Here is a 22004-nt window from a genome sequence, read left to right as displayed (position 1 = left end):
AGAAGCTTTCCACTGCCAGAGCCTTTCACAATACAATCAACAATTTTGCTCTTCTTGCTCTGATAGAAGTTACCTTGCAAACATTCAGTTTAGGTCACAAGAGCTACGCTTTGATAGCATCAAGAGCATCTCCTATCCCAGAGGCCCACTGAAGCACCGAAGACCAGTGCCATGAGGACATGACCACGTTACTGATACTTAGAAGACCAACTTGCCCATGGATCATGTTGCCTGCAGAAAAAGCAACAATAGTGCTCATCCTCAAGGGAGAGGTCCTACTGCAATCAATCATCAATGGTCAGAGGCAGATTCTTACCAGAACAAACTTGTTGTAAGTGGCACTGAGCTATTTTTGTTCTTGTCAGTTATATTTGGCCCCTATTAAGTTGGATCTTGTTCTATGCAATATGTAGCCGCTGTACCTAGGGCTCTTTAAAGATCACCCTATATAGGCCCTTTAAAGAACTACTCAGGTGTGATCTATTAATACAGTGCCATCGCTGGACAGCAAAAGTTTTGACCAGTGGATCATATGTGAGTTTGCGTACATTGAAAGGCAGGCCTTCAAACAAAACATTTTTCCAGCCCAGTTCTGCCATGTGAAGCATGAAGCATGAAGCATAAGAAAAAAAGAAAAAATGTCCCTAACACGCAGGGAGAAAACTCCCTGTTTGACAGAACCTTATTTTTTATTTTAGAAGGAAATACCTTCTTTTCATATTTATTTCTGCCTTACAAGAAACCATGCTGAGCAGGCTGCCATAACATAGAAGGGCCGTCTGGTGGGAGGACTCCTGCCTGCAATAGCAGTAGGCAATCCCAAAGTCATTGCTTTGCAGCACTAACATTCAATTGTGCCTTGTTTTCCTAACTTATACCCCACAGTTGCAAAAGGGCGGCCTTTGGTGTTTCCATTGCTACGACACAGCTTCTTTATCCTTCATATATTAATTTTTTGCCAGTTCTCCAGCACACAATACTACAGTATGGAGGCCACACATGGAAGGTTGATGGAGGCAATCCAACCAAAACAGGTTTTGAATTTCTGAATGTGACTGACTGTAAGAAATAAAAAGCCTTCAGGACTATGGATGGGCAAATTATTCTCTGCTCTAAGGTTGTGCTATGGCTCAAGTAAAACACCTATTGTACCTAAGCTATCATACCAAACCTATATAACCTATCACACCTACCTACCAAAGCAACCCGTCACACTTACCTACCAAAGCACCATCCCTACCATACTTACCTAAAATACTTACCATACTTGCCGTAACTCTCACACCTACCTACTGCTCCTAACCTACATACCATATGCAAGCTACCTATCAGACCTCCTTCTATATTATACGTACTTACCTGACTACCATACCTACCTAATCTGACTTCCTTACATATGTACTATACCTAAACTACCTCACCGACCACACCTAATGTACTATACCTACAATAACATAACTACCTAATATACCCAACCTCCACACATGCCTAACCTATCTTACCTACCTAACCTTTCATACTTACGTACCATATCTAAACTACCTCTCCTATGACACCTAATCTACTATACCAACAGTAACATACCTACCTAGCATACCCAACTTTCATACTTACTTAACGCAACTTTCATGCTTATGTACCATACCTAAACTATCTCATCTACAACACCTAATCTACTATACCTACAATAAGATAACTACCTAATATACCCAACCTCCACACCTACCTAACCTAACTTTCATACTTACGTACCATATCTAAACTACCTCTCCTATGACACCTGATCTACTATACCGACTGTAACATACTTACCTAGCATGCCTAACTTACCTAGCATACCCAACTTTCATACTTACTTAACTCAACTTTCATATTTATTTACCATACCTAAACTACCTCACCTACGACACCTAATCTACTATACCTACAATAACATAACCACCTAATATACCCAACTTCCACACCTGCCCAACCTTAACTTACCTACCTAACCTAACTTTCATACTTACGTATAATACCTAAACTACCTCACCTATGTCACCTAATCTACTATACCTACAATAACTTACCTACCTACCATACCTAACTACCATACCTACCTAACCTAACTTTCATACTTATGTACCATTCCTCACCTACCTCACCTACCACACTACTCTACTATACCTACGTATCTTACCTAGCATACCCAACTTCCATACCAACCTAACCTAACTCTCATACTTGTGTACCAAACCTAAACTACTGCACCTATTACACTTAATCTACCATACCTACAATAGCATACCTACTTACCATACCTAACTTACCTCTCATACCTAACTACCGTACCTACCAAGGTTAATCCAACCTCCGCCACTGCAGCACAATGTAAATGATGGGCCTGTACCGAGGTGGAGTTTTTGTGAAAACGAGCAACTTATGCCTATGGGATCTTATGGTTTAAGTTACTGCAACCTGTTACAGAAAGCACCGCTGTCTAACTCCAGGGACCTCTAGTAACGGCTTAAGACACTTCAGCCTGCACTGGTAAACTGATGGTTGCAGTATTTGAAGTACATGGAGATGTGAATGTGAGACTTTTTTTGTTTTTCCAGTGCTTGTTTATCTTTTAAGGACTGACGGGGAAGAACAGCCACACAAGCCAACACAGACTAGAAAATGGCTTTAGGTAGCCTGAATGCATCATTTCCGCGGTAACCAGATGATGCTTTGCTATGACAGCAGACATTTGTCAGTTGTCTATGTCATTAGACTACCATAGATACGTGCAGAGATCTTCACTATGAGGACAGACAATATATTCTTTGGCCCTAGTAGCAGAAACCTTCAAACGATAAAGCATCCCTGTACCCGTACTGTTGGATGAGAATCCCCTAATTGTGGTTCACAATTGCCACAAAATAAAAAAAACAAATTTGTGTAAATTTTACATATCTAGATTAGTTCAACAGCTTGTTGTTTGGGGTTGGTACATCAAGCAAACAAAAGATATCAGATTCTTGTTATACAAAAACACACTTATTGTGGGTAGTTAGTAAGCAATTGTCAGTACAAACCACAGCAAAACATGATGCAACAGTTTGATGACGTCAAAGAGTAGGAAGCCAGAACTCAACGAGGAAGCTTCGGAAACACAGGATGCATTTGTAAAACCTGGCAAAAGATGATAGTGTCATCAATAAGACGTCTGGTTTGAGGTGGTCTACAGAGTGAATAGGCAAATACTATGTGATTCGGGCAGTGCTTCCTAAACTGGCACTACCCTGAAGGAAATGGTGGATACGCCATTACAAGAGCACTCCCAATCTACCCAGCACCAACTGCGGGTGGTGCGTCAATTATTGCATTTTGGATCTCTTAGACTTCAACGGTGTTCAAGGAATTTAACCCAACCCAAAGAGAAATGTAATTTGCTTTATTTCCAGATGATAAAGTCATAAGGCCTGGGTTTGTGTTGGGTGGTAACAGAAAATACACCAATTTTCAAGGAAGTGCTAAAATCAGAGAAGAATTGCAAGAGGGCAGTTCGCGGGATGCATACATATGTAACATTTTTGTTGTAAGGTGGATTACAGATCTTTACGTGGACACCATAGTTCACAGGTTTGCTTTGTGGACACTCAAACCACCAAAATACCAGAAGCCTTATACAGACACTAGAGACAGGAAGGAGAAGCAAGGTCCTTAAAAACATGGTACCCATTCGAGGAGCCCCTCAGAGAAGATGCCAGGAATGCAGAGCTGTAGGGCACCAGTCCCAAGTGTGGCATGAGGCAAAGGGAGAAAAAAGGCAAAGAAACATTTACAATCACCCTGCAGATTACATTTTAGGACAAGGTACATTCTTTCCTACTGGACAAATGTGAACACAACAGGCATCTACACAGGGTGAGGTGTAGCTGGTCTAAAAGGTTCAAACATAGGGAAGGCATTTTTCTGTGGATAAATTTGGAGCAAAATAATATTACTCAAATCAGTTTTAGGAGCACTGTTTTGGGTCTAAACAGGTGAGTGATGTTGAGGGTAAGGGGTTCCCCCAAAGCAAGCAATAAAGCAAGAAACAACTGTTGTGCTGCTCAACAACACATTACAATTCTTGAAAAACAAATGTCAGTGTTTTGGTTGAAATCCAAAATCAAGTACTTTCATTGCAATAGTTCTATCATCATATTTAGAATGTGTTTGAACAGTAAAATACATTTGTCATCAAAGAGTATTGCTGTTTGCTTTTAATAGTCACTCCGGCTATAGTGCACATTCCCTGCTTTGTTGTACCATAGTGCTTTGTTTCATGTTCACAAAGGATCATATGAGTTTGTATATTTTAAGAATTGTAACAATAAACATTAAACCATTTGTGGAATGTGAGATGTCTGTATAGTAATGTCTGTACTCTTAGGTCGTGAAGAAACCCAAGTGTTTGCTTTGCATATTAAAGAAACAGATTAATTGAAGTTAGGTGTTCTAGACTGAGCAAAACATACATGAGACTATCCTAAGGACTTAAGATATCGCCAAACATAAATTGGGAAAGTGTATTGAGGGCATATACATTTAGTTAAAATAAATCACACCTTAAGTCCACAGTGCAGTAAGTGGAAGAACTGGAGCACCTTTCACAATCTTACAATATGATTTTTAATGGAAATATTACAAATATCAAGAGCCTAGAACTAAATAGCCTTTGTTAACCTATTTTGCTTGATTCACTGCCACAGCTTGTTTCGAGGTGGTGTTGCTTCTTCAAGCGCATCACACAAATAGGCTTTTATGCAAACAATCTGAAACAAATTGTGTATTTAACTTCTGCGCACAAATGAATCATGCTTTGTTAGTGCATGGAATGAACTAAAGACAGTGTCATGAAAACGTGTCCCACATGGAGTAGGGGCCAGATGTACCAAAAAAGCAATTTGCGACTTGCAAATTGGAAGTCCCTGCGACTCGCAATTTGCAAGTCGCAAATTGCTATGCAGTACGGTGTCTCAGACACCGACTGCAACTCGCAATGGGGTCGCAATGACCCACCTCATGAATATTCATGAGGTGGGTCGCAAATTGCGGCCCCATTGCGAGTATGGGCACTCGCTAACATGGAGGCCTGCTGACGTCAGCAGGCCTCCATGTTAGCGACCTGCTTGTCAATAAAGCAGGTTTTTTTTTTTAAGTGTAGCCCGTTTTCCCTAAGGGAAAACGAGCTGCACTACAAAAAAAACCGAAACCTTTAGTTTCGGATTTTTCAGGGCAGGGAGTGGTCCCTTGGACCACTCCCTGCCCTGAAAAAATATTTTGGGGTGCAATCACAAACTGGAAGGGGTCCCATGGGGATCCCTTCCAATTTGCGATTGGGTTACCATCCACTTGAAGTGGATGGTAACTGCGATGCCATTTGCGACCGCATATGCAGTCGCAAATGGTATTGCATCCCAATGCGACTCGCAAATAGGAAGGGAACACCCCTTCCTAATTGCGAGTCTGAAATGCATTTTGCGAGTCGGTAACGACTCGCAAAATGCATTTCTGCATTGGGATACGCGTTTTGCGACTCGCAAACGGCAAATTTTGCCGTTTGCGAGTGGCAAAATGTTTGCTACATCTGGCCCTAAATGGCTAAAAAACCTTCCACGTGATTTCCATTGAGTAGTTTCATTCTGATGCCAGGTAATGGAGGCGGACCATTTCAAAGAAATCTTCAGCCCTGACTCACAAAGGTAAACTCAAACTTTTGTGTAAGTTTACGCTTGTTATGGCAACTTTACTATGTTTTGGTATTCACAAACTATGAGTGTAATTTTACTAGAAGTAATTTTACTAGTAGTAGAAATGACACTCATGAAATTACTAGTAGTAAAATTGCACTTGTAGTTTTTGAGAACCAAAACAGTAGTAACGTTAGGTAAATGTACACTTTTGTGTAAATGTAAGCTTGCTGTAGTAACTACTACTGTTTTGGTTTTCACACTATGAGACTGTAAGTTTACTATTGGTAGTTTTACTAGGAGTAGAAATTACACTTGTAAAATTACTAGTAGTAAGATTACACTAATAGTTTGTGAAAACCAAAACAGTAAGGTTACTGCAGCAAGTGTAAACATACACAAATGCACAAGTTTACGTTTGTGAATCAGGTCCATTATCTATATATTCTCATGTGCACATCAATAAGTCTGTTAACAATCTCCTATTTTTAAAACCAGTCATTGTCTTTTACTAAACTGCCTTATATTTCACACAACTGTCATATTTCTATAAGCAGGGCCATTCCATTTTACTGAGAGTTCATTGACTATCCTCACCTCGACTCTTCTATCCCTTTGTATTAATTCCAGTGCCCTTTGGTTTAATACACATTTTCAAATTAAAGATGCACTTTTTCCATTGAATAACCACACTTCTGTAAATTAGAACTATATTTTATTAAAGTTATTCTTTAGGAACATGTGATGTACTCCGTACCATGGGTGGAGTTTGACTGGAACAATAAACTTTTCTAGTCGAGTTTTGCAGAAACCTGAAACCACAATGAACGAGAACCTGTATCAATTTGGTAAGTGTTTGGCTGGATTAGGAAGGAACACCTGGCTCATTAACCTGTGCTCAGTGTTTGGGCCTAGAAAATGCTCATTGTTTTGATTCTGATTGCAGATCATTCTCAACTAATTGATCGTAGAAATGAACTTATGAAGTATACTTAAAAAAGGCTTTCGCTGCACACTATGATTATGCATTTGAAACACCCTACACTGAAAAAAAGCTTGATATCAAGGAAAATAAATAAAAACATAACAGGTGGGACCCAAGTATTATTGACAAGGGGTTCAGAGCTTACCTGAACATGTGTAGTCAAGGTCATAAATATTATGACAAAAGAAAAAAGTCAACTTATTTTAGGTTTACTCCTTGAATTTTAGTAAATGAATGTTGGAGATTCTAAAACAAAGAGCATCCATGGAAGTTCACCCAAAGCATGTATTTCCATGATTACTCATCAGACTCATCTAACTTCATATGCACCTATAGATTAATATAACATTGGAGAAGCTGCACAGATAGGTGTGGCAGAAATATGCTTTAGAACATCAAACTTTACTTTATTCTCCACCAGGAAAATACTAAAAGAAAACAGAAAATGTGTTTAGAAAACCTTTCCACCTTCTTCAATGTATTATTAAGGTATGTGCATACCAACACAAGTAGATCTTTATAGTGTGTTCACCTCCTTCCCAGTGGCCCTGCCCTGTCCCTTGACCTCATAAACAAACATTATTCTACCAGTAATGATAAATGAGCTAATACAGAAATCAGCCATATTAGCAATTTTACATGACAGTAAGGACCAGTGTAGCATAGGTCACCATCTTTGCACACTAATTGTTTTGTAACCCAAGTACATTTTGCGCAATGACTGATGCACATATCCACTGATCCATACAATGAGTATTCAGTAGGATCCAGAAACTCTTGTCTCATTATTAACAATAAGGTAGGATTCTATTTTCTGAATCCTACCAAATGTGTGGTGTGGGCAGTGATTTGGGAAGTACTGTGGGTGGCAGCGGATTTTTTTTTAAAGTGATGAATGGGGCCTGTAGAAGTCCAAATCTTATTAAATACTCTTAAGAATTGTCTTCTACCAAACTTGGCCTAAAATAACAGGTTCCTAAGAATATTCCTTTGAAAATGCTAGACCAGAAGTTTTTTGTTTTTGTTTATTCTTTAATCATCTGGTGTACGTTGAGTTAAATCAACTTGCTCAGATAGAGCAACAGAGGTGTTCTAAAGAAGGCAATGACAAGCTTACATTTCTAGCACAGAGGTCATCACGTTCTCCAATCTTTACAATGTAAATAAGTGCACCTACCCAGAAATGTTGTGGCTGAATTAAGTGACATAAAGAACCATAGCAGATAATTAGGCGTTTTCATGTTAAGACCTGGTATGCTGATGTTCTGGTACAGTTCCTCACTTGGGGCAGGTAGCTCTCTATGTAGAACTATGAGGGTGACTTGTAGTTGGATGCTAATGAAAAATCCTCAGATTCCAGGAGGATTTGAAGAGTACTAAATCGGTGTAATTCCTCTATTTTGTACATACATTCTGGGAGGTAATTGCACCAGTGAATTCTCTTCCAGATTAAGCTCTTCTACATAAATCTGGAGATTTTTTTTATTCACCACCGCCTCTAAGTCAGACACATATTAACCGATTAAATGTATGGTCACTATGGGGGAGTGAAGGTGTGTAGGATAGGCCTTGCAAAGCATGTAGAATTCTCACAAAACCTACAGGTTTAAAGCATGCACCACAGGTGAAAGCATGTGGACTTCATATCATGATACACTCTTTTTCATAATCTGCTGCTGACAACAAATTGTTTGATGTAGTTTTTGCCTTACGGCTGCCCATTGCGACACAAGATTTCTGCTTGGACCCTCCAGCAAGGGAATGGTTCACTGTCAGTGGAGGTGTAAGAAAAACAACCAAGCACATGAGCTACCAGTAGTCCAGCTATTAAGATTAAGCTTGATTAATAAACATTTGCATGGACTAGCCTTCACACAAGCCATCACTTGTTTTTCGTAAACATAACTATTATCTTCATCAATGAAAAATAAGACAACGCTAAATAACGTTTTGAGAAATAAATCGTAATTATTGGGGATTTAAGAAATGTTATGTCAAATGAAAACATGGTCTTGAAATTCTATCTGCTATGTAAGACAGGTGAATCACAGCTGTCAATTCTAATCCATAAAGGGTTTATGAAGCAAAATATGAATAGAGACCTTGTCATATGGAGTGTGGCACTTGGGCTTTCAGGTTTACAGGTTTTTATCGCCTATGGGAATGTTCTAGTTTGCAGACCAGAGTGTGATACATCACAGGTTCTTTGTATGCTTCTGATTACAGTAGTATTTTATCTTCTTTACTAACTCTTCAAAAGCCATGAGCTTTGCTAAGAGCTTCATATTTGTGGAACTTCTGGTTAAAGCTTTGGTATGCATTCCTGTTGGCCTACAAAGGGGTCTGTTGTGTTTCATTCTTAATCCATGATTCACAACTGCCTTGTGTCGGAGCTATGAATTTTCAGAGAACTCAGTTTCAACTGAGTTTCAGTCTGGACCCTACTGGTCTGCAGTAGTTGGAGACATCCTTTGATTTTGCACCTTTTAGTAATATTATATAATCATATGGGACGTGTTGGCAAAAGAAAAAAACATAAGATGGATAACAGGGAGGAACATTGCACTCTTCTTGACAAAGTCCCCTGTTCCAAGAAAAAGACACATATTGGTGCACAGAGCTCCACTTCACACTAAGCTATAAGTAGGTTAGCGCGGGTTCAAGGGACTGGAATTCACAAGAGAGCAGAACAGCCCTTCAATGGAAACTAGACTTTGAGGCATCCCATAGAAGCTCTAAAGGAACGAGTAAGACCTTCTCCAGACTCCCCTTATGAGCTGTCAATGGTCACACTACAGCCTCTCGAGACTAGAGTTTTTACTTGCTTTTAGCAAATGAGAATTTAGGAGCAGTGTTTCTTCCTACCCTCTAAGAAGAAACCCCAGGCTGCACCACTGCTTTCACTGCTGACAAAAGCTCCAAGAGTGGCAAGCCAGCAGGAGAGCTAATGATTACATCTGAAAAGTCTTGAAAAATTAACTATGCACTATGTAGAGTCTGGGAAAATTGCAAGAGCAGGTACCAGCAAAAATCTCAACACAAAGCTGAAGGTCAAGACGTGCTTCAGAGCATTGAGACATGTCAAGTGGAGTGCAGCCATCATGGCAAGACAGTCAATCTAAAGTTTAAAGCAGAGGGACTCAATGGGTTTGGTTATGCATGCTAGTTATGAGCAATTGCTAGAGTACTGCACTACAAATTTTAATAATTTTGTAATTTCCCTTGAACCTCATTCAAAATTTAGGGCCTGCTTTAGAGTTTGGCAGAGGGGGTCACTCCATCACAACCGTGACGGATATCCAGTCTGCCATATTACGATCTCCATAGGCTATTATTGCATCATAATACTGTGGACGGGATATCCGTCACGTTTGTGCAGAGTAAACCCCTCCTCAAAACTCTAAATCAGGCCCTTAATCATTATTTGTCGTAACCTTTGCTTTCTAAAAACCTGTAAATATAAGTCGAGTTAATTTATGTTTATATTTTAAGTAATGGAGCAATTATGTTCCTGTGTTTTCTAAACGCTCAGCCTGCAAAGAACATTCTGAACATTGGTGAAATAATATGAAACTTTTAAAGCCTGATTCAGAAGAGAATTTGGATTGAAAATACCCAGGTAATGTTCTCCCAATTCCATTCTTCTGAAGGTCAACATCACATCTAATACTAATTTATAGTATTTCAATATTTTGCAATGATAGAGAAGAGGCAAACCACCCTTGTTATGTGGATTACGATGAGCAGTGTTCCTCTTTTAATCACTTACCTCTTCCATGGACACAGCTTTACTTAGCTTACCGGGGAGAGTTACCATATGATGAAAATATTCACTTATTTTTTAAATACATTTTAGTGGATCCTGCTTAGAGACGTCTTGAATGTTAGTAAATACATGCCATGGTTAGTAAATACTGATAAAACATATTAAAGCAGGATGTTCCGGTTGATACTTTACTCTAGTAAAACTATAAATAAATAGGTAAATTGCTTATACCTGATCCAGGGTCCCGGTGAGTTCACTCTTTATCCAAATAATAATATTCAATTAAGGACAGAAAAAAAATAAAAACATGTTATACATGGTCTCTGTGCTCCTTTAAACATCATTATAATTACATTACCCGCAGTGCAGAAAATGGAGTAAATATTTTACTAGAGTGTAGTTTTGTATCCAACAAGCACACTTTGTAACCAGTGATTTTTACTATATGTATTCTAAATACAAATACAAATTTATTGTAAGGCATACAGTGAAAAATCTCACCTTGTGCTACTGCAGCAAAAGAAGGCTTGCTTGCCAACATAAACAAAATGCAATTTTTGAACTTCTATTCATAAATTTCTTCTTGACTACTACCACATTTCTCAATATAAACATCTTTAAGACTCGTCTTATCCATCTTTGAAAGCAAATTAACTTCTAAGCTTAAATTATCACTAGAATAACTGGTGCATGTTTAGTCAAATGTGAAATGAATGCTAGACATTTTGGCCTATGAATTTCGAGACAATATCAATCAATCAATCACTGCATTTCTAAAGCATGCTACATACCCATGAGGGTTTCAAGGCGCTGTGGGGGGGGGGGGCGAGGGGCGCTACTGATCGAAGAGCCAGGTCTTGAAAAATCTTCTGAAGGCCAGCAGGTCCTGAGTCTGTCGTAGGTTGGTAGGGAGAGTGTTCCAGGTATTGGCGGCAAGGTAGGAGAAGGATCTGCCACCGGTGGTGGTTTTCCGGATACTGGGAATTGAGGCGAGGGCGAGGTTGGCTGAGCGGAGGCTTGCAATATCATATCTAATGCTCTGCATATCTTTTGCTTCATGTGACGACCAGTACTACAGTTGCTTAATTGATGCAAACTAAGAACCTACAGAATATTTATCCTCTTGTTTGTCATGAACATACAAAATTATTCCAGTAGTGATACTTGCAAAATAGTATGACTAATAATTCTGATCAACATGGAACAACTGCACATGTTGTTTCAGTATTTGCAGTGTTTCAGGATTCAACCAAAACAATGAGCCAAGTTTGACACAGAGAGTTGATGATTGGAGGTGTATTAATATTTCAATCTAAATTGTTTTTTTTAAATGTCTTATGTTTTATTCTATACAGATTACACAATGGTCAGTATGGCAGCGTTCATTCCGTCTTTACATTCCTGGATCTGCAGTTACCTTTGTAATTTCAATATTTAATTCCCAACAAATGCTTTTTTTAAAACATTTCCCCTAAAATGTACCTACATTTTGTTAAACTTATTTAATGTAATCCATAAGTAATTTTGGAGGTGCAAGATAATTAATTATCCACTGTAAGTTGCTGGAGCTGTTCCATTCAGTTGTGAAATATCAGTAAGAGCTTGGGTGGTAGCAGCAGTAAGATCCATTCTCTTTGAGGGGGCAGAAATAGCCATCATTGATTTATGAGGTAACTATCGGAGGCGTTGCCGAGTGACGAGGTCTATAGCGTTTTTTAAAAGGTGGAAGTATTTCATTGAGCCCTTTTATTATTGGTACTTGTAGGTTTGTATTTCTCTTTAGAAATGCTGATACAAGAACCACAAATAGGTGAAATATTTGTACTTGACATTCAACAGCTCAAGACTACAGTACAAAGCGGATAGATTAGGTGTACTAATAATGAAGAAGGCTCTAACTAAGGTCCAAAGTTAGATTTTGGTGGACAGATTACTCTGTCACAACGGATAGGGATATCCCGTCCGCCAAAATATAAATCCTATAGGAAATATTGGAATTTCAGGCCTTAAGTGTTCAAACTAAACAAAATATTGAATTTCATCAGAATACACCAAACACCAGTTGCAAAGTCATTGACAATCAAATATCAAAATGCTGTTTTAAGACAGGGAAATTGAGGTAACTGTGTTTTTGTGGGAATTTCGATAGCTCTGTGTATAGAAATATTCTGGTGCAATGTCACCACTCAGTCCCAAAAAGAATTTAGGGAGCCCAAGGACAAAAAATGTTATGGTGTGCTTAGAACCACAAACACAAATTACATTTTATTATATGTAGATGTAGGCTGCAAATCATAGTTAAAGTTACAACACAGGCACAAATACATAGTGCATGCTTCACTGATATCAATAAAATGTATGTTGAAAATGTATTAATTTTACTTTACCTCTAGTCCTGGGATATGATGGATAGCCGGCTATGGAAATGAATAAAAACACAGATGTTGTTGGGTACATTTACATAAAGCACTCCCATGTGAAACAAAAGAGAAGTCAAATTTCAACAAAATGAAGTCTAACAAATTAGTTACGTGGTGGTGGCGGGATCCCACAGATTTCATTCATACCAGTCAATTTCTCTCTATCTACTAAGAATGGCCATGCTTTTGGAAATGAAAACAAAGTGCCCAATTGAATCAACTCTGCTCAATTAGCACTGTGTGGTGTAAACAAAGTGCAAAAATAATATTGTAATATCTAATGGAATTTAATTTGTTATATGAGTATTTTCAAGAACAGATGCCAAATCCCCCTCTTCAGCTGACATAACATGCTTTTAAAATAGCAATTAAAAACCAAAAGTACATCTTCATCATAATCCCACCACACATTCTGCCTTCTTTAACAATCTTGAGGCTGATCCGCAAAACAAACTTTAATTAAACCATACATAATTTATACCTGCCCATATTTAGAATGTTTAAATGCTTGGTTCATTCAGAATTGCCAGACTTCGTGTATGTAAACAGTGTATGAAATAATGTATACACTAAGGGGCCTATTCCCAAAGCCATCTGGCAGTGTGTAAAAAAGTAATACTCCTGTAGTACTCCTTTCCATACCCTTACATTCTTTTGTAAATTGGCCCAGTGCATTGCAGACTTAAACCAGTTTTTGTAACTCTACAAGTAAGTTGAAAATAAAATGGGAAAATTGAAGGAATATTCATATACAATTAGTACAAATAGAAAGCTCTATGCCCTCTTTGCATTTTAACTAACAGGAAAATAAACGTTTTGGGCCCATTTACAAATGTGTGTAAGGTTATATAAAAGAGTACTTACACAGTACTACTTCCCTTGGTCATAAACGCTTTTGTGAATCGGCCCAGTGCATTGCAGACAAACCAGTTTTTCTAACTCTACAAGTGATAACTCAAAACACTGTATACAAGACATATGAATTAAATGACAAAAATTAAGATTTCAATATCTTTTTAAAACAATTTGTCCTCATAAAAATAGATTTTCCTCGCCTTCCTACTTGTAACAGATGGTACATTTCTGTGCTGTTCTGCACACTCTCTACACCCCTTACTGGTGAATTTGAAGACCTGCTCTAGCACATAGATACTTGATCAGTTAGGTAATAACTTGGTAAAAGTGTTAAGTTGGTGTTAAACATTGACACTTTCTCCTAACTTGAGAAGATGTAAGAATTATTAATTTCATTCCAGTTGATCTGCATCTTTTGCTATCACTTTCCTGGAACCCTGCCACCCCCCTTGTATACTTCCCTGCAAGCCACTGTTAAATCTCTTTCTCCCCCAAATATAACCCCTGCCCTGTAGCATCTGGTAGTGTTTTATTATGATACACTTGTCCTCTCTTGCATGCTTACCTCATGCCCTTGCTTACCCCAAATTGCAAGAATTATAAAACCTCACCTTTGTACGGTTCTCTTCTGCTTGCTTTGTTGCTAGGTTTGTGTCACTTAAATGTCTCACATCACATAACACCCTCTTAAAGTTTTATTCATTAATGCAGTACTGTCTTTTAAATGTTGATGTAGGTGTAGCCTAAAGTGCAGTCACGTTTTGCATTCAACAACTGAGTACCAGTTCCAAGGAAACCTTACTCAACGCAGTTTGGCATTGGGGTTGTCTTTAGAACAGTGACTGTAAAGAAATGGAACTATGGACCACATGGTCATAACCCGTCAGATTCGCAGAACTGACCCATTTGCAAACACAAAGAGACTTTTGGGGATGTAGAAAGCCCTATTCGTGATTTGGTAACTATTACTGAGTTGCAAATTGGGTTTGCCATTCGGTATTAGGAAGCGCTATGTTTTGGGCACCCCTTCCTAATACCGAATTGCAATGGTATGTGTGAATGTTTTGCGACCAAATGTGGTCACAAAACATTTGCAATGAACCGCCAATTTCAAATTGGTGGTAAACCATTCACAAATGGGAAGGGGTCTTCAAGGGACCCCTTCTCCTTTGTCAATGTTTCTAAAAGCATTTTTAAGAGCAAGCAGTGGTCCGTGGGACTGCCTACCCTTAAAAAATGAAAAGAAAACTATTTTTTTTTTAAAACGTATCCCATTTAAAAACAATCAATCAATCAATCAGTTTTTGTAAAGCGCGGCTACTCACCCATGAGGGTCTCAAAGCGCTGGGGGGCTTCAGCTGAAGAGCCACATCTTGAGGTTCTTCCTCAAAACAAAAAAGTTTGCTTTATTTAAAAGCAATCACAGACATGGTGGTCTGCTGACCCCAGCAGGCCACCATCCCTCTGATTTTAGCAATTCCCAATGGGTTGCAAACCAACACCTACCTCATTACTATTAATGAGGTAGGCATATTTGCGACCCGCTAGGAATTGCAAATGAAACTCAAAAGAGTTTCATACATTTTGCCCCAAGAGTCTTATTTTAAAGCCATAGGTAATAAGAACAGTTCTAAAGGGGAACTCATGAAAAATGTAATTACTCAAGAGTCTCCCTCAAAGCAACACCAAGCTGCATTTCTCCACTGAGCTTGCATGTGTACATCTGAATATTGACCAATAGGTAGACACACTTTACGCACACTAAACCAATATCAGACCACTTATATGGCTGATGAATTGTGCTACTGACCCACTGTAAAAAGAATGGCTGCTATAAATTGAGAAATGACAGCAGTTTATCAGAGACAGTTAACAGCCCTCTATCTACTCTGATATCAGTGGGATAAAGGAGCAACTCTTTGACATCCTATGAGGCCATTATTTTGGTTTGGAGCTCTGAGTTCCTGAATACTGCTCAAGAGTCCTCAGGCAGATGTATTCCCCAGACAATATAGCCCCTCCCAATGGGTCTGACAAGCAGTATGCACAATGATGGTGGGTTTCATGTGCCAGAGAGCCTTTCAGGCTCACTTAAGGTCCTAAGCATAAAATGTGCCAGAGAGCCTTTCAGATCCACTTAAGATTCTAAGCATAAAATGTGCCAGAGAGCCTTTCAGATCCACTTAAGATTCTAAGCATAAAATGTGCCAGAGAGCCTTTCAGACCCACTTAAGATCCTAAGCATAAACTGTGGCTTCTCTGTGTAAGGCCATTCTAAGGAGTCACCAGGGGGCCAAATGTGCCTCAGGTTTCCGCCACCTAAGAAGGTCAAATGTAGAATAACCAGTCACTGCATTTGGTGTAGTTCTGTTGAAAAGCAGGGTATCGTGCCAAATTTTTCTCCCATCGCCCCCCCACTAACTGGCAAATGTAGTTCCTGAACTGTATGATTAAAGCACTCTACCTGCCTGTTGGTCTTAGGGTGACTAATCAAAATTTTTACAACTAGTACATTGAGGACATTCTCATAAACTAAACATTCTGAAAGGCTTTCCTGCAGAAGACGTCTCCAAAAAATGTATTACAACATCCGAAGTAACACACTCAACAACCTTCACCTCCAGCCATTTCGTATAATAGTAGAGTAACACTAACACACTTCTCTTTCCCGGTGGGTACTCTATCGGGTTTCCTCAATGGTCCGTCACGGAGCACAACAGGAACAGGTTTAGCCATACAGGGTCTAGAAAACATATAATTCCTGCTACAGAATTTGCATTATCATACCACCCTCTCCGCCATCTCAGCCAGCCCTGGCAACCAAAGGTATTCGCAGACCTTCCTTTTGCTAGAAAGCATTGTAGGAAGATGGGTTGGGAGGTAGTAGCCCTCCCCACTTTTTGCCTGGTATTGAAGTGTGCTGGGTAGCTGCTAACCAGGTCCCCAGTATCAGTGTTCCTTTCCCAAAAACAAGAGAACTGGTCACTTGATCCTAAGGTGACTAGGGCTTTAGCACCTCTGTAAGTGACACCTCTGGTACCTAGGGCATAGGTACTAAATAGGGTCCAGAGCTGCAGCAGAATGTGTGCCACTCTAAAGAAACCAACACCAAACTCCTACAGACTGCCACTGCAGGCTGCGTGACAAGGTGCTCTAAAAAGTTAAAACATGACACGCCACACACTTTTGTGGCATGTCCCCTAACAGTGCCTGTAATATTTGTAAGTCACCCTTACACAAGGTCTTACAGCCCTAAGGCAGGGTGCATTATACTAAAGGTAAGGATATATCTGCATGAGCAAAGCCATTTTAAGCACGTGTGCTAGACACTGGTCTATAAGAGTTTCCCAGCTACATGATGGCTTCACTGAAACTAGGGATGCTTAGTATCAAACATCTCGTATTAATAAAGCCTCACTGATTCTACTGATAGATTTATTAATACACGCACACAGAGGGCACCTGAGAAGTGCTCCTGAAAACCTACCAACTGCTGGTAAGCCACCAGTCTGCCACCAACAGACAAGTTTCTGACCCTCCAAGGGTGAGAGCCTCTTATATTGGGCAGTCAGGAACAAAGCATGCTCTGGCAGGGATGTTACACACCCATCCCAATAGGATGACTGGCAGATCTGCATTCCAAGACAAGGGGCTTCAAAAAGCACTCCGCCTTTGGTATGCGGATCTGGCTTCCCTCGGAAGTGAGAAGATGAGGAGCCCTGGCCAGGGCCCATTTGGCACCTGGACAGGTGGTAAAATTAGCTATGCAGGAGGCGTGTTGCACTTGCAGGCTGGACAAACCTCTAGGGTGACCAACCTGAAGTGAACACAACCTTAGGAATTCCACTATCTTGTGTGGTGGAATTAGGAACTCTGGGACAGGGTGATGCCAGCTCCTCAAAGGAAGTGGTAATCTAGGGGGCTATGTACCCCTCAGTATCCTTAATGCCCCTAAATTGAATATTTAGGGGACCTCCTGATACCAGGACTTCAGATTCACTGGACTACAGAAGAAGAAGGACCCTAAGAGCTGCAAAAAGCAAGAACTGAGGAGCAGCAACTGACTTGCCCCCAACCCTGCCGACCTGCCTACTGTCCTTGACAATTGCACCAAAGACGACTTGTGCTGCAGCTGTTCTGTCTCCAGAAGCCTGGGAGGACTGCCAGCACTTCAAGTTAAAGTAGACAAATGGTATCAACATGTTCCCCAGGCCCTCCAAAGCCAAAGCCGACCTTGAATTTGCTACCAGTGGACTTGCCAATGCCACGTTAAGCCTCTTTCTGCAGGCCCCTCTCCAACTGCAGGTATCACCTATACCAAAACCCGATGCCAAAAGGCACCACTGCACCTGAGCCCCAAAGCCCAAGGAGAAGTGAGCCAATGGTGTCCCTACATGCCCTGAGGAGCTCAAGGGTCAGGCCCTCTGTGGGTTCCCCAAGACTGCCATCCCACCCCAGTTCCTGCTTGCAGCCTCTTTCTGATCGATCTCCAATGAAGTGAATGGGACACACAAAGCCGTACACACCTCTGCATCCGGACACCCAAGAACCCCCTGAGGTGAACTGTTGGTGTGGCCTTGGACTTTGCCAGATACTCACCTCAAGTCCAGAGAAACAGTCCTGTAGGTCATTGCTAAGTGCCCAAAAGCAGTATATGTTTATTTTCCCATAGGATAACATTAGGGCACTCAACGTTGAAAAGCACCTCTGCACCCAGACACCCCAGTGCCTCCCGAAGTGACCTGTTGGTGCTGCCTTGGATCTTGCCTCATATTTACCTTAACTCCAGAAGACTGGTCCTGTAAGTTGCTACTAAGTACCTGTATGCAAGATAAGTTTATCCACCACAGGATAACATTAGCGCTCCAAAAATTTTAAATTTTTGAAAACTGTAAAAATGAATAACTCAAAAAGTACTTACCTGATTCCGATGTCTTGGTATTTAAATTCATATAAAAGTAAGTATTATTTTTATAAATTGGAGTCGGATCTCTTTATTGAGTAGGTGTTTCACTTACTGCCTATGTGTGTGCAGTACATGCTTAACACTACCCTCTGATATGCATAACTGCTTGACCACACTAGCACAAAACAGAGTGTTCGGGGTGTCCTTTGTGCCTCTGCAATTCCTTTGGGGTTTCCTTGGACTCATTACACAAAGTACCTCTTTTTGGTCAGCTATATAAAGAGCCAGCTTCCTACAGGCATGACCACATGTCCTTTCTGTCCCTGGTCAATTATCCTCCTTCTCAACTCAAGTGGTGAAGCTCTTTTGGGATCCCTTGTAGATCCCATTCTCCCAAGCCAGTTCCCCCTGATTTTAGTAAAAGACCAAACCTCCCCATGTAGATTCCGTTCCTCTGGCCGACCTGATATAATTTATTTTCTAACTTCCCCAGGAACAGGATCGATCAAGAAAGCATGGATCCACTCATCCTCTGTACAAGCTTTATTGGGCATGGGTTGTTGGAAAATAATGTCTTCAAAACTAAGAACAACTTCTAACCTAGTCTTTGCTTTACACAATTCCTGATCACCAAGAGGTAAACAGAACATGCAGTTGTCATTTTGACTTCTCTTTTCTGCCACAAACTCAAATTCATACTGACAGGCCTGAAACCTGGCTGCCAGCCTGGCCAATCTCACGGTCACAATTCTCCCACCCTCTCTGCCACAAGCATCTTTACTTATGGCCAGTCATCCATCCTTAGTAAGAATCCGGTGCTTCACAGAAACATAGGGAAATGTTCCACAGCTAATGTGCAAGAATGTAGTCTCTATCAGTGAGCGAGTAATTTCATGTAAGGTCAAGGTGGTAATCTAAAACTTTTGGCAGACCTCCTTGACCAATGTGTCAGAGGTCAGACCATGCATACCAGAATATTGTAGCCTAAATATCGTCTGTCAAAAATAATGTGCCTAAAGCATCATTTACAAAAATATTGCCTCAGTTAATGATTGAAAATCTACACCCAATGAGGCAATATTTTTGCATTTTGCAAACAATATTTAGGACAAAATATTTATTTGAACAATATTTTTGTTGTCGACATTCAGACATTTTGTGATTGATATTCTGACATACAATCCTTGCCCACTACCAGATACCCTTGCGGTGATAGTGCACTTTACAAATATGCATAATACAAGATAATGTGTTGGTGACTGGAACGTCTGCCAACCGAACACATAATCAGGCCCACATCTGCATCTTGGAAATATCTAGTTGACCTTCTCCTCTCTCATTCAGAGTTTAAATTCACATACTTCCAACAATTTCTCAACCAAACCTATACAACTTTTGCAGAAGAAGTGGGCCTCTTAGAGGTGCCTGTGACAACCAATGTTCCAAGTAATTAAAAAGTAAAATATTTTGCCAGCACGTCTTCCAGCATTCATCTGTCGCATGTCTAAAGAAACATCTGTATGTTTTGCAGAACCCAGAGGCACCTTGGAATGCCTTTACAGCTGCATGTGACACAATAAGCAGTTGTAACAACATAACCAAAGAAGGTTGAAGTTTACTGAATGGTTGAATCATTTTCTTTTTTGTGAAATGCTTTGCATTTTTTACTCCCACCTCCTTTGTTCCACCATTGTTAACACTCACCTCTCACCCCTTGAACATTCTCAATTTTTTATGCTCCCTGAGTCCTATTTGCCAAGCGACTGTTCAGCTAGTCAATCCGGCCAACACCAATAAGTACTTTGGCCAGCTGGCACATAGTGCTGTGCACTGGGCAACCTATTTCAGTGGGAAGGAACGGAATCTGTTAACCTACAGCAGAGTTCTTGCTACTTTCTCTCTTAATAAGTGCAAATGTAATGGAGTATTTCTGTCTCATGAAACACCAGTTTATCTCTAGGCAGTATTTTGCTTGTATCTATTGCCACGGCAGTGTCAGGTATTGATTTTAAAATGATTAAACCTCATTGTGGGAGCAAAGGCTCTGTCTGGCCCATGATTGGCAAAGAGTGGGTGTGAAGTACCTTAGACCCACACTAAGTCTGATGGGAAGTGCAGAAAGCCAAAGAGAACTCCTAATGGAAGCTGTTATTTGCATGCATGTGGGAAAATAGCCTGCTCTGAAGGGTCACCCCAAACTTTTTGCCTTCCTCCTCCTTTTTTACTGATCTTGTTTTTTGTAGGCTTTAGGATTCTGGGCACTTTACCACTGCTCACCAGTGTTAAAGTGCATGTGCTCTCTCCCTAAACATGGTAACATTGGCTCATACCCAAGTGGCATATTTAATTTACTTGTAAGTCCCTAGTGAGGTGCACTAGGTGTGCCGAGTGCTGCAAATTAAATGCTACTAGTGGGCCTGCAGCACGGATTGTGCCACCCATATAGGTAGCCCCTTAACCATGTCTCATGGTCTGCGATTGCCAAGCCTGTGTGTGCAGGTTCCCTACCACTTCGACTTGCTGTTTAAAACTACCTGCCAAGCCTTAAATTCCTCTTTGTAAAAAATTTAAGTCATCCTTATGGTAGGCCGTAGGCAACCCATACAGCAGGGTGCTGTGTAAGTAAAAGGCAGGACATGTAGTTATACGTTTTACATGTCCTGGTAGTGAAAGGGTCCCAAAGTCGTTTTTCACTACTGTCAAACCTGCTCCTCTCATAGGCTAGCATTAGACATCCCCTTATATGCGTTTAAGTGGTAATTTCTGATCTAAGAGGAGTAGCCTTGTCATATTTTGAATGGTAGTGAGAAATCCTACTTACTGGTGAAGTTGCATTTTACATTACTATTTTAGAAATGCCACTTTTAGAAAGTAGGCATATCTCTGCCCTCACTGCCACCTGTGCCTTACAGCCTGTCTCCAATCCATGTTTGGCCTGTGCTGGTTGACAGATTCCCTTGTGCATTCCACCCAGACAGCCATAAACACAGGACATTCAACTGCATCTGCATTCATCTGCATACCGATGGGTTTCCCTGGGCAGGAAGGGTGGAGGGGCTCTCTCTTACACTTCAAAAGCCAGTGGCCTGCCCTCACAGAAAGGACTGATAACCCCCCACAGGGCTCCTGGCAAACAGAGCTGGGTTGAAAGGGGAACTTGTGTACTTCAAAACCTCTCTTTGAAGTTTCCTCTACTTCAAGGGCACTTTTGGGGATTTATACCGGGTGGGTGACCCTACCAAATCAAGCACTTCTAAACCTGCAACTGGACTCTGTCAGAAGGACGGTCTGGCTGCCTAAAGGACTCATCTGGACTGCTTTGCTGAAAGGACTGCTCTCCTGCATGTTGCCCTGCTGCCTGCTGGCCCCT

At 40.5% G+C, this 22004-nt stretch overlaps 1 protein-coding gene across 10 annotated transcripts in view; it reads right to left on the bottom strand.

The window, feature by feature from the left end:
• The window catches only part of DYSF (dysferlin), a 794684-nt gene that overhangs the window by 142475 nt on the left and 630205 nt on the right, over positions 1-22004 (bottom strand). For 9 of the 10 annotated variants that reach the window (XM_069205583.1, XM_069205587.1, XM_069205579.1 and 6 more), the window contains 3 exons: positions 12841-12870; positions 10685-10711; positions 3703-3744 (listed from right to left, as the gene is read on the bottom strand). In XM_069205583.1, coding sequence (XP_069061684.1) covers positions 3703-3744; positions 10685-10711; positions 12841-12870 — 99 coding nt within the window. The remainder of the gene's footprint in view (positions 1-3702; positions 3745-10684; positions 10712-12840; positions 12871-22004) is intronic. The other variant, XM_069205584.1, reaches the window with a different exon arrangement.

This window comes from Pleurodeles waltl, chromosome 1_2 (assembly GCF_031143425.1).
Source record: "Pleurodeles waltl isolate 20211129_DDA chromosome 1_2, aPleWal1.hap1.20221129, whole genome shotgun sequence".
In the NCBI taxonomy this organism is placed as follows: Eukaryota; Metazoa; Chordata; class Amphibia; order Caudata; family Salamandridae; genus Pleurodeles; species Pleurodeles waltl.
The sequence above is the reverse complement of the archived record's forward strand: the minus strand, read 5'-3'. Positions and strand labels throughout refer to the sequence as shown.